At 42.5% G+C, this 12379-nt stretch overlaps 1 protein-coding gene across 2 annotated transcripts in view; it reads right to left on the bottom strand.

Annotated features, from left to right (window-relative positions):
* PTPRR (protein tyrosine phosphatase receptor type R) overlaps nt 1-11824 on the bottom strand; it is a 148384-nt gene extending 136560 nt beyond the window's left edge. For both annotated transcript variants that reach the window (XM_037390050.1, XM_037390051.1), the window contains exon 1: nt 11692-11824. In XM_037390050.1, the coding sequence (XP_037245947.1) occupies nt 11692-11752 (61 nt within the window). In that variant the 5' untranslated portion in view covers nt 11753-11824. The remainder of the gene's footprint in view (nt 1-11691) is intronic.
* Between the last annotated feature and the right edge of the window lie 555 nt (nt 11825-12379).

Genomic DNA, 12379 nt, shown 5'->3' with positions numbered 1-12379 from the left:
TATTTCAAATTCCCCTTTTATTTCATTTCTTTTTACTGAAAGAAGCATAAAAAAAATATAAATAAGAACTAGCCCAAATTGTGCACTGAATAGTATTAAGGTAAATCCCAAGTATGACCTCAGAGTTAATCCTGGCTGAATCCAGAGTAACACAGAAAAACATGAATAGTTTTCTTATTTTTGATAAAACAATAAAGGAAGCGGCTGAAAGGTTTGCCTGCTCATCAGTCTCATTACTTTTTAACAGCATTATCACCATTTCCCACCAAATCCCAGCAAGCTTGCTTCCATTAGAATGCTAAAAATCACACCAGCAACACAGATCCCTGCAGTGGATTCGATACATGGTCCGATGCAGCAGATTTTCAAGATGGACAACAAAATATGTTTTGGTAAAGAGCCATCCTGTAGAAATAAGAAATTAATAAGTCTAATTACACAACATACTTTTTGCACTCTCACAAATCTATTTTTACCAGCTGACAGCACAGAGGTTCAAATGCATTTCAAGAAAATTAGAAGGCTGAATTTGGGTTTTGGAGAAGTCCATGTAGCCCCAGTAGCTTAAGTAGGTTACATGCATTTAGGGTGCCCCATGTGAAAAACTTCATTGACCTCAGTAGACCTAAGTAGCCCTCATAGGATAAAGCCCCAAACACAATCAGAGTTTGGCTCCCAGACTGTGACGGATGCCTCCGGTGACCCTAACAAGCGGGCCCCCTTTGATACTACAGGGGAACGTAAAGCTTTCTCTTAAGCTCATGAAGGGGTAAAATATTCTCTCTTGACCCCCAGACTTCAGCTCTGAACACAAGCAGTATGCACCTAGGAGACACTCAGAGAAACAAGTCATTAAGAAACACCAGCACTTCTGCTACACTTCACCTCTAAATACTGCCAGTCTCCAACCCTTAAGAGAGAGAAAACTGGGATTCCTGTATCAAGTTCTACATCTATACAGAAAAAGCAAATGCTCCTTTCTGGTCACCAGGGAAACCATGAGAAGCTATGAAGAACTGAAGTATGACAGCAAAAAAGTGATTTTGGTGCCTGTTAAGCTTCAGATATCCCAACACATGCAGAAATTCAGAAAATGAGGCTTAGGACAAGGCTCAAAAAAATAGAATTCCTAGAGGTATCTCTTCCATAAGCTTAGCAAACCGGATCCTAAAGTGAGTTTTGATATTCTGCTCACACTACTCTGTCTGAACTCTACTGCCAAATGTAGTTATTCATGACTGACTTGTAATATTCACCCAGTGCTGATATCACCCTTTAACTAAAATAATTTTATTCTACCTCCTAAAATTCCCTCCCCTCAAATGTATTTATAAAGAATTATAGTTTATTCTGCCTTGGCATTGAGGACAATAGACTAGATGTTCAGACTGTGATTCCACGCTATTTCTTCTAATCAAAAAGACTCTGAGTCTTCACCTATTTCTAAGTCACCTATAGCTTTACCTGTAGCTAAGTATAGCAATTTTTATGTCAGTGGAAAATATTATTTCATTATTTTTTCCAAAATGAACAATAATCCATGGTTACTTTCAAACTCACATCAGACCTTCTCTTTGCAGCAGGTTTGTATGTATCTTTGCTCCTGGAAGTCCACCTACCCTTCCTCCTTGTAGATCATCTCACCTTATAACCATTCCTGTTCCCCTCAGTAACAGATGCTGCACTGTGACTTTATACTGGTATGATTTGTTGATTCTGTCTTCCAGTTCTTCTGTCTTTACAATGTAGTGATTGGTCATCACTCTTTTTATTAGGCTTTAGCTCCTGATGAATATTGTTAGAGGTCTTCCTCTGTTCTTTATCTGCTGGTTGACTTTTCCTTCTTCCTTCCACATGCTGCTCCTACTTTTCCTTATAACTTTTTTTTTAACAAAAAAAGCCTGTCTTGATCTTGCTTCCATGTTCCTTCACTGTAACCCCCCTCTCTAATTTGGCTTCTCCTATACAACAGTATTCTCCTTCCTCCAAATTTCAGATTATCTTTAGTTGCATAGCCAGTCGCTGGAGCTTTGCTTCTAAAAACTGTACCAACTGAAACACCTCATCTGTTAAAGTGCAGCGAGAAGATTCAGGGTGATGTAGAATGCATGCTTTATACATCTGAACATCTTCACTGTTTGTACTGATTTCAGTATTTCTACCATTGCCACCAGTTGCCATATTTGTCTTCATCATCTATCCTGAAAGGAAAATTGGAAATATTTCGATAAAACTCCATTCTGCTGGTTCCAGCTGTTCTGCTTTCTGTGTTCACTTGATTTTCTTAGATGTCTACAGAAACATACAAGATAAAACAATTTCTGTTCTAAATGAAAAAGAAAAAAAAGATAATCCAATCTACAGAAGAATGATGGAGAATGGATCAGTAGAAGTCCATGCGAAATACCCATATGGTCCCAGTATATGGGAAGCACAAAATCTTCTCATGATAATAGATGGGTAAATCACAAGAATGTTAGATAGCACACGCTACTGAGCCTGTCTTACACTACAAATTTGTATTATATATGCAGAAATGAAAGTCTACAATAAATGGTAAATCTGATGTGAAAGATGTTGTGGGCACTTTTGACTGCCCCAGTTGGCCTCTGCTTAACAGAGAAATCCTAAGGTTCTTCTAGACTGTCTTGACTCCCTGAGTAGTCTCAGACAGTTGACATTTTATTTTAAAGCAGCCTGCCAGAAAATTGGTAAGACTCCCAATTCTCAAATACCTTCACTTTCTCCAAAATAGATAAAAAACTTCAAGATAATCAACATCCATTAGAAAGTAACATAGCACGGTTTTCTTTTTTTAAAACATAAAAATATTACCATTTTACAGGGGTTTTTTAACCTCACATTCTCTAGAGTCAGAGACCAGAGCCTTATTTGACTGGAAAAGGAGAGTCCCAGTGGGACATAAGATTCTTTTGTAAAACTGATAGGGCCAAGATAATGGTGTCTAAAGTCTTAGTGTGTGTCTGGAAAAACAATTTGAGGTCATTGTCTTAAGTCTGTTATTTGTTTTAATCTGAACAAATTAGATTCATAACAAGGCAAGTTCCTGAACATTCCCATTATCTGTAATGAGAGGTATACTGTATATTTACTGCTTCTAAGAAGTGCAGTCACCCCAAATCCATCCACAGAACTGCTGTGCTAGACCCAATTAGTAAGTAAAATGCACAAATGAATATAGACACATAGTGCATATGCTTTAAAACTCAATACTGTAACTAGCTTTATAATAACACTGAAGTCTGTTTATAGTTACAGGTATCTTAGTATATTACACTGCTTGAGATTTTCCCGCTAACAAGCTGGAAATTGGAGGAAAAAAGACAGAAAATGTAGAGTCATTTCATAAGAGAAAAACATGCTGAAACTTGACTGATTGGTTTCAAAGATACATTTAATTCAAATTTCATTTGAGTTACAATACTTAATGCTGTTGCCAAATAATTTCACATTTTCACTAAAAAGACCTGCTAAACTTTGGTAATTAAATTTCATACCCTCAGGTCCCCCATGCTTTTTTCCTTTCTGTTCAGCTCACCATTCTGAAAGATGCTCTTTGTCCTATACAACCTTTCTTCACACCCTGTAAACCAGCCTCAGACTTTGGCCAGGCATGGTCTTTATCACCTCTTGCACAGTGGTTCACCTCTTCTTGAACAGGCACCCAGGGTCACTGTGAGAGGCAGGTCAATGTACTTATGCAGACCATTGATCAATCCTCTCCAATAATGCCAATGTTCTAACAGATTCATTGCCTGCCTCTTTTTAGTCCATTGAAATGGAAACAGACTCACACCCTGCAGAGCAGAATTCGCAGTTCTCTCTTGTCCATAGAAGGGCCAAATAAATGCTGGCCCAGAGAAAGGGGAATGCTAAAATGCTTAATGTCATGCTAGCCATTCCTGAGCATGGCTCTAACTCTCAGGAGTCCTGATGACAAAGATGCTAAGGGAAGTGCTCACTACTGGTAATTACTAGACACAGGATAAACACTACTATAGGTTTAAAAGATTTCTGTCTTCTCTGGGCTGTGAGGGCAGCCTTCTGACGCAAGCAACAGGATCTTCCTTTGGCTGTGACTTTAAAAGATACAAAATATATTGCTTTTATACCTTTTTCATCTGTCTTACTGGAAGAAAAAAAAAAAAACAACTAAAACACATCAGAGGAATCAACATATCTGGTGGGAAATAAAAATGTTTTACAGGAAGTTGAAAGCACAAATGAAAAGAAAAGCTCTCTGGTGGCAATATGCCTTGCATCTGTACTGACTAGTTAAAAATATGTCTTACTGTCAGCATAGTAGTACATCAATCAAATCTAAATCTCATTAGGATAGGCTATGCAGTTTTAGCTAAACACAAACTACTGTTCATCTTTAGCAAGGTGGACCAAAAATCACTACCAATAAAATGCAGTTAAACAGTGGCTAGAATATGACTTCAACATTAGCTGGATAACAGAGCATACTTTCAAAAGTGCTTTTGTGAGGCAAATCAGGCAAACCCGAAAGGTGAAAAATATTAATCCACTTGCTGGTTTGATAGCACGTACATGAAGCAACATGTTGGAAGTTTTGGAACTGGCAAAAGAATTCATCTGAGAAAATACTTTCATACATACCACAGCCCTTGTAGCAGAGGGACTTGCAGGCTTGTGACTGTTTCCATCATTCAAAGAATAATGTCAAAACACAAAGCCTGATCAGATCCTTCCTTCACAACACAGCTTCCTCTTCAGACAAAACCCATTAGAGCAATACAAATGAAGCTATTCCTCACCCAAAGTAGGCTGCTAGACCTAATGAACTTTCATCAGGCATACTCCTGCGTAGCTTCTCACACCCTCCTTCAGCTAGAATTTCTCAGCTCTATTACATTCAAAGCTTTGCTCTTGAACAAAGATGAAGCTCACCTTACACATGTAAGCAAAGCTGAGAGTTTATTGTTAGCATAATTACAATCTTAATCTAATTCAAGCAGCACTGTTAGTCTAGATCTAACTTTTATAGAAAACAAAGAATAATAATACAGGAAAAGTCACAATAATAGCAATAATGCAATTAAAATTATCTATCCCTTTCGCTGAATGTAAGGTTCACACACCCACACCCACACTCTGCTTCTCTGGGTCCTAAGGTCAGCGTTTTCACACTAGTGTTGGCAATGGGGCAATGTTAGGAGTTTTCAGCACCTGGAGTCCTTTGCCAGAAGGAATATGATGTTTGTGCTGGTGGATTCTTCTTCCTCCTCTCTTCTTCCTTCCTCTTAGGGCCATACGTATATATATTTGTTTGCTAACAGGCATTTACACCTTTTTCTTTCTTCAATTGGTCTGCAGCTCCAGGTTACATTTAAATTTACTATAAAAGGTGCGAAGTACGCATGCTAGATACTATTTCTTTGCTCTCTTTGTTAACCCCTAAAACCAGTTTTCTCAAGCTCCAGGTCTGCATTTTTACCTATTACTGAGCTTTTTATAGCACGGGGTCTTCAGTGCCCAGCCTGTGCCCCATCTCTTAACACCCCACACCTGCACTCCATGCTGCATCCCATGCCTCTGCACTCAGTGCCTCTGCTGTTCTACCAAACCTGTATTACTGCTACCTGTATAAAGTAGAGTTGTACCATGAAAAAATAAAAAAGATTTGAACAGCTATAGATGCTTGGTCAATTAGAGAAACTGCTGACAGAGCTAAACCGAGTAAAACAGGCAGGACAAGGGAAGACTGGGCACAGCAGGTCTGATAAGCCCCAGTCATGAGGCCTTGCAAACTCGGCACAAAGCTTATGGCTTTGTCACTGGCAATGGCAGCGCCATACTACATGGCTACAAGGTCACAGTCCTTCATAGAATCACACACAGAATCACAAGATGGTCAGGGTTGGAAGGGACCTCTGGAGATCATCTAGTCCAACCCCCTGCTACAGCAGGTTCACCTACAGCAGGTTGCACAGTCGTGTCCAGGCAGGGTTTGAATGTCTCCAGAGAAGGAGACTCAACCTCTCTGGGCAGCCTGTTCCAGTGGAAAGGCTCTACACTTTCCTAGCTAGGTCCAGTCATCAAAAGGCCAGCCCTTTTGCAGCACAGTGCCCATGACATGTCAAAATTCAGAGCAAGTAACCTACACCAGAGCTAAGCAAGCATAGAACAAGACAACTGTAAAAAACTGGAAAAATAGTTTGATTTCCCCTTAAACAAAATGTTCAGAACTTTTGACCAAAACAAAAAATTGACACAAAATCAATTAATACAAAATGTTTGCATGTATATACTGTTCATTTTTCTATGTGTGTTTGTGCATGTGAGAGCAACAAGCACATGCACACACATGTGAGCATGTGAGAGCACCCCCAAGAGAGGGAGGAAGTACACACAAGGTGGGTGGGGGAGTGATGATTGCAAGGAATTTTTTTCCTTTTCTAATAAACAATCCACTGAAAATAGAGACAACTGCAAATTCATTTTTGCTGAATTTATCCTTTTCAGTAGGGAAAAAAAATATGCCCTGGCCAAAAATATCCACAGTTACATGAATTTGAATTCAGCACAAGTGGTATGTTTCTTCAAAAAGACGCTTTGCATCTCATTTTATGGGCCTGCTGCCAGATATGTCAATAATGAAACTGGATACCACAGACCATTGATTTCACTAGGTCTACTCATGGGAATTAAGAGATGAGACATTGGTCCCAAAGGCACTTAAGTATTCTGCCATACTTATGCCCTGGCACTAATGTACCAAATCCATCTATACTAATGTATAGTCTCACATCAGACTTTTTTTTCTCAGAAGGTGTGAGAAAGTGCTGCATCAATTTGCTAATTTTGTGTTTACTGTCATTTTCCAAGTGAAGGTTGAGGCTAATTTCTGCTATGCATAACACGGATGTAAATATATAGTAACTCTACGAAATACATAATATCTCCATGGGAATCAGTAGCTGGTATGAAGGGGAGTCAAGTTCAGTCTCAAATTTTTGGCTGGGTGTTTTTTTGCAGTAACACTGCTCTAGGAAATCACACTGAGGATTTCTGAACAGATCTTATTAAGCTTCTCCAAGTGCTTACCCCAAAGGCATGCCGAAAATCCCACAGAACAATGACTGCTTCATGGAGTAAGAGCCCTACCCCTCCTTCTAGTTCCCCACATCAAGCCTCACAACATCCCTGTGGCAGGGGACCACCACCAAACATGACCACCCACTGCTATCTCATTAGCCTCCTTCTAGAGCGACACACTCCTCCAAGAGCCCAATTCATATTTTTTCAACAAGTTTCCTGCTTCACTCTCCAGAGATGCTGGAACCAGCCTTTGCTGTCTAAGATGTTTCAGTCTTCTCGTAATACAACAAATGAAATTAGGGAGGGATTTCAAGATCACAAATCTCAGTAATTTCCTAACGGATGCACTGAACATGAACCTATCATAGAAGACGATGTCTTTCATAATTATGAATAGCAAGAATTTCCACATGTAAAAACATGACAAGAGTCTCTATTCCAACTAAATACTTCCTTAAAAATATGAAGTCAGATACTGAATTATAAAACTATTTCTCCCCAACAGAACCTTTAAAGAGGCAGATGACTACCCTCTGATTATCCATGAGTCTACTAATAAAAGGCACAAATGTCTATTCTAGTAAAAACACCCACTCATGGCCAGCAATATGTTTCTAAAGAAGGCAATTATAAGTACCAGCTTCATTTAGGTTATGTTAGTGTAATGAAGCAGAATTCCAATACATTTTTAAAATCAATATCTCCTTCACATTCACTCTAAATGTATTTAGAAAGTAGCATTATTCACTCATTAGTATGAGGTTACTGAAATGGATCTGATTGCAAATGCATTTTGTGCAGATCTCACCTCAACCCCAGAAATACAGTCCCCAGATTTTCTTATTTTTGCGACAGAGCTTGTGCATTTTATAGGGAACAGGCCCCCCAACACTTAAGTAGAAACCACAGTCCACTCAAGTAATTTCCAACCTTGAGAATACCACACAGTGTATGTTTGACCAGGAATGCTGAAGTACTAGTCTCTGCTCAGCAGAACTTAGTACATTCACCTGGGGACTTTGGTAACAATTAACTGAGAACCAGTCATAAATATAAATACATAAACATATAAATATGTATGTCATATATGTACACACAACATACATATATATATACACACACATATTTTCATAACGTATGTTTCTACACCTAGTGAATTCTACCCAAAGGAGTTTTAGTTCATGGTCAAAGAATTTCCGTCTTGATATAAGCAATCCTCATGTTACTCCAGCATTGCCCCAAGAAGATAAAGTGCCGCTATTTCCTACCTACTATTTACCTGATTCCGCTGACGGGCTTGGGGGTTGAGGGTGAGACAAGGATCTACATGCTTCCTCTCTGAAAAGGCTAGTAGGGAGCTATTGGTCTATACTGACTTAAGGTTGTTGATGTACCTCTTTACTGATGAAAATAATAACATGAGGTAATAGAAGCCCATAGCAAGCTAGTGTAAGGCCTTTGCTCAAGAAACCATGGCTTAATGACCTAACCAAACCTTCAGTTGTCAACTTCTTGCTTTTCCAGGACCACGCTTTGTTCATCTTAAAAGCAAATTCTACAAAAATGTTCTGTTAGCGATTTTTAATACAAGGCAGGTGGTGGGTTGATACGGTGATTATTAACTAAGGTTTTTTCTAGCTTAGTTGATTTTCCAAGCTTCTTTCCTGTGACTGGATATTTAATTAATCATATATTTTAATTCTGTTCATGAAATGTGGTAAAGAAGAAAATGAGGTGAAATAGTTAATTAGTTGAGTAATCTGGATGACTCAAATAGCTCTCTAATTACAAGTTAGTCTAATGCATCACTTTGTGTTTTTGCTACCACCTGCCATTCTTTTACAAGGAAACAATGCTTCCCTAGTCATCTTGGGAGACATTAGGTTTTAATTCAAGAACATGTATTAGATCATACTAACTAAAAAAAAAGAGTATAAACTGGCTGTCATGCACTCTTTCATGCAATGCATAACGTAAGTTGAAAGTTCATGTTGACCTGTAATCAGTCACTAGAGGTTTAGGTCTTCATCCAACAGCAAGCTCTATACAGGTTGATTACTTCACCTGCTGCACTCAGCAGAAGGGACGAATTCTGTTTTCAGAGATGCACACACAAGTGTCTTCGATTTCAGAAAACAATATAAGGGTATACCAACAGCACAACTAGATTTAATTTTCTGTTTACACAGCTGTCGTGCTTTATGGGAATCAGTATCTGAATCAACTTAGTAGGCAGTACCTTTTTAAGCACAGGAATATTTCTGATCATATTTTTGACAAGAATATTTTCCATTTTTTGTGTGAATACATATGTGGCTATTGTAACACAATAGTAGTAGAATCATCCTTCCATAGGAAACCAGATTTCCTATATGACATTCATTGCCTTTTCATTACAAAGCACTATTTAAATACATTAGAGAATGAATCCTTTTTGCTGTGGCATTAGCTCAAGTCAATGCAGACTTATGTTTTCTCTAAAATCTATTATCACCAACTGATATCAAGGGAGATTTTGTTAATGTCTGCTGACAGTGTCTGTAGCATTCCCGAGAAACATGTCTCATATAAATTCAGCCTCAGAACAAAAAAGCCAAGCAGTTTCCACCACATTACAAAAAAAAATTACATTTGGGATATCATTTGTGACGTAGCACTAGTGGCAAGTGGAATGCATTTTGTGATTCCACATGAACCAAGGCTGCAAAATCACTGTCAATAATTCACATAATTCATAAGTTTAGGCTATACATAAAAGATGTCCATAGTGGTAGCCTGTGTAAGATGAAATTCTCTACTTGCATCAGATGAAATACAGAAATCTTAACAGTTTAAGCTTGCTGTTTTATTTCATTATTGTGACATCTTCAATGACTTCCAACAGAGCAAGTTATGTCCAGCCCTGCCTTAGAGGAAGCACAGTTGTTGCACCCAACTGGAGCTGTGCCCAATACACAAAGGGTGAATTCAGCCCCTGTCCATCCTGTGCTGCCTTCACTGAAACAATTATTTTCCAAGATTGCCCAGGGAACAAAGTAACACCATATAAACATATATTTTCCTCCCTTTTTCTCATTATTAGAGACACTTTCATAATAAAGGGCAAGCTTTGTTTGCAAGCATTCCCAGCACATTAATGAAAAACTTGGTAAGGAAAGTAAATGGCTTACTGGCAGGGTATAGACCCAGTTCCCATTAGTAGGGTGGAAGGACGAAGCATCGAAACTAATGTGAAGTGCACTATTAATAGATGATATATTGAGATTAGAAGGCATGTACACTAATTTTGCACAGGTGATCGTTTTAATACATGTTGTAAAAGAGCTATCTAAAAGCAGCTTAAGGCTTTTGTTAAAATGGATCACGGAATGCTCCCTAGCTTTCAGTCGATAACCCCTTGCACATACAAGTATAAGGCATAACAGCGTGAGCTTCCTAACTACAGTTATAAAGGAAAGAGGCTCCTGAGATTTTATGAAGAGTAGCTTAATATTCCAGGGCAATAAAATATAACAGAGGCAAACCACTTCTCCTGACAACAGAATGCAGCGCCCACTTCCTGATGTACAAACAACTATTTTCATAACACAGCTTATTTGGGGGGGGTGGGGGATGCGGGGATGGAATACATGTCTGTGCGCTGCTTCCATATTAAGAGAAACACGAAGTCCAATTCTTACTTTCAATGATTCTGCAGTAAGATGATGCAAATTAGTTGTCTCTTAAAAATCTCTCCTGAAAACAACATTCCCGGGAGCGGAAGAATTATTACCTGTGCATTTAGTTGTTGCTCTCAATTAAACTTCAGTGAAGTTACAAGCAGGGTGCAACAGCCATTTGCTACTTCAGAAGCAGCTTGCCGTAAATGATGAAACAAAGAAACTCTTCGGCTCTACCGATTGAGAACTTAACTCGATTATACGGTCACCCGAGATTTATTTCCTTCCCAAGAGTATATATGCTTAAGTCCACACAGGGGAGAGAGAGAGAGACCCTGAACAAACACCCCGTTTTTCATGACGTGCCCAAGGTTTACGCCAGAAATACAAGCCACGACTATCAGAATGCAACCGGCGGCGGAACTTGGCGCCGGCGCTGGCGGCCCCCCGCACCTGTGAGGCAGCACGCGCGCTGCCAGCCAAGCAGCGGGTGCGTGCCCCCCGCCGCACCGCACCGCGCAGCCCAGCGCCCGCCGCCGCAGCCGCAATTCCCCCTGCGAAACCCTGCTGCCGCGAGCCCTCCGCCCGCCCGGCGGTTTAAAAAGCCACCAAATGTTAAGCAGGAGAAAGAGGGACCGAGAGGCGGGATTTGCTCGCGCTGCCCCAGCCGCCGGCCGGGTCGCCGCGATCCGGGGCCGGGGTGGGGGCGCCGCTCCGCGGGGCGCGGGGCTCGCCCGCCGCCCGCCCCGCCGCCGCCCGCTGTCCGCGGTGCTGAAAGGCGCTCGCGCCGCCCGCCGCTGCCCGGCCGGGGCCGGCGGCCGTCACCCCGGCGCGCGCCGAGCCCCCGCGGGGCCGCCCCCCCGCCACAGCCACAACAGGTGCGCCGGCGGGTGCCCGCCGCCCGCCCCGCCCCGCCCCGCCGCCCGGCCCCGGCCGCCCCCCTCACCTGCGGCGCGGAGGTGGAGCAGGAGGCACAACGCCCGGAGGCACGCGGCCGCCCGCCGCATGGTGCGAGCCGCGCTGAGGGGAGCCGCGCTGAGGGGAGCCGCGCTGAGGGGAGCCGAGCCGAGCCGAGCCGAGCCGAGCCGAGCCGGGCAGCGCCGCGCCGCCGCGTCCCGCTCCCCCCGCCCCCGCCAGTGAGCATGCCTGGGAGCGGGCTGCGCATGCGCAGCGCCGCACGGGCGGGCGGCTGCCCTGACCTGCCGCCGCGGCGCCGCCTGAGGCGAGGGGCGAGTCGGGGCGGCGGGAAGCGGCGACGGCTGGGGGTGGGTGGAAGATCGCCCGCTCGCCGCCGGGAGACGGGCTTGTGGAAGGGAGAGACCTCCCGTTCCAGCCGCACTACGGGCAGGAGGCGGCAGCGAGGGGGGCGGCTTCTCCCTCAGCGCCCTGCTGAAGCAGCGGTCGGGGCTCGCCGGGCCGCGGAGCGGTGGGGTTTGCGGTTCCCCGGTACCGCAGCGCTGGTGAGGCTCGTCCCGGTAGATGTGGCATGTCTGGGAGGGCCACGGCGAGGTGTGGTTTTGTGTGTGCAGTGGAGCCGATCCTCCCCTTCGATATACTGCGAAACGCCTTGTGTTGTAAAATAAGCAGTTAGCGGAAATTGTGTGATGGAAGTCATGGCTGATACAGGAGTAAAG

Source organism: Falco rusticolus, chromosome 5, assembly GCF_015220075.1.
Source record: "Falco rusticolus isolate bFalRus1 chromosome 5, bFalRus1.pri, whole genome shotgun sequence".
NCBI classification, from domain to species: domain Eukaryota; kingdom Metazoa; phylum Chordata; class Aves; order Falconiformes; family Falconidae; genus Falco; species Falco rusticolus.
The sequence above is the reverse complement of the archived record's forward strand: the minus strand, read 5'-3'. Positions and strand labels throughout refer to the sequence as shown.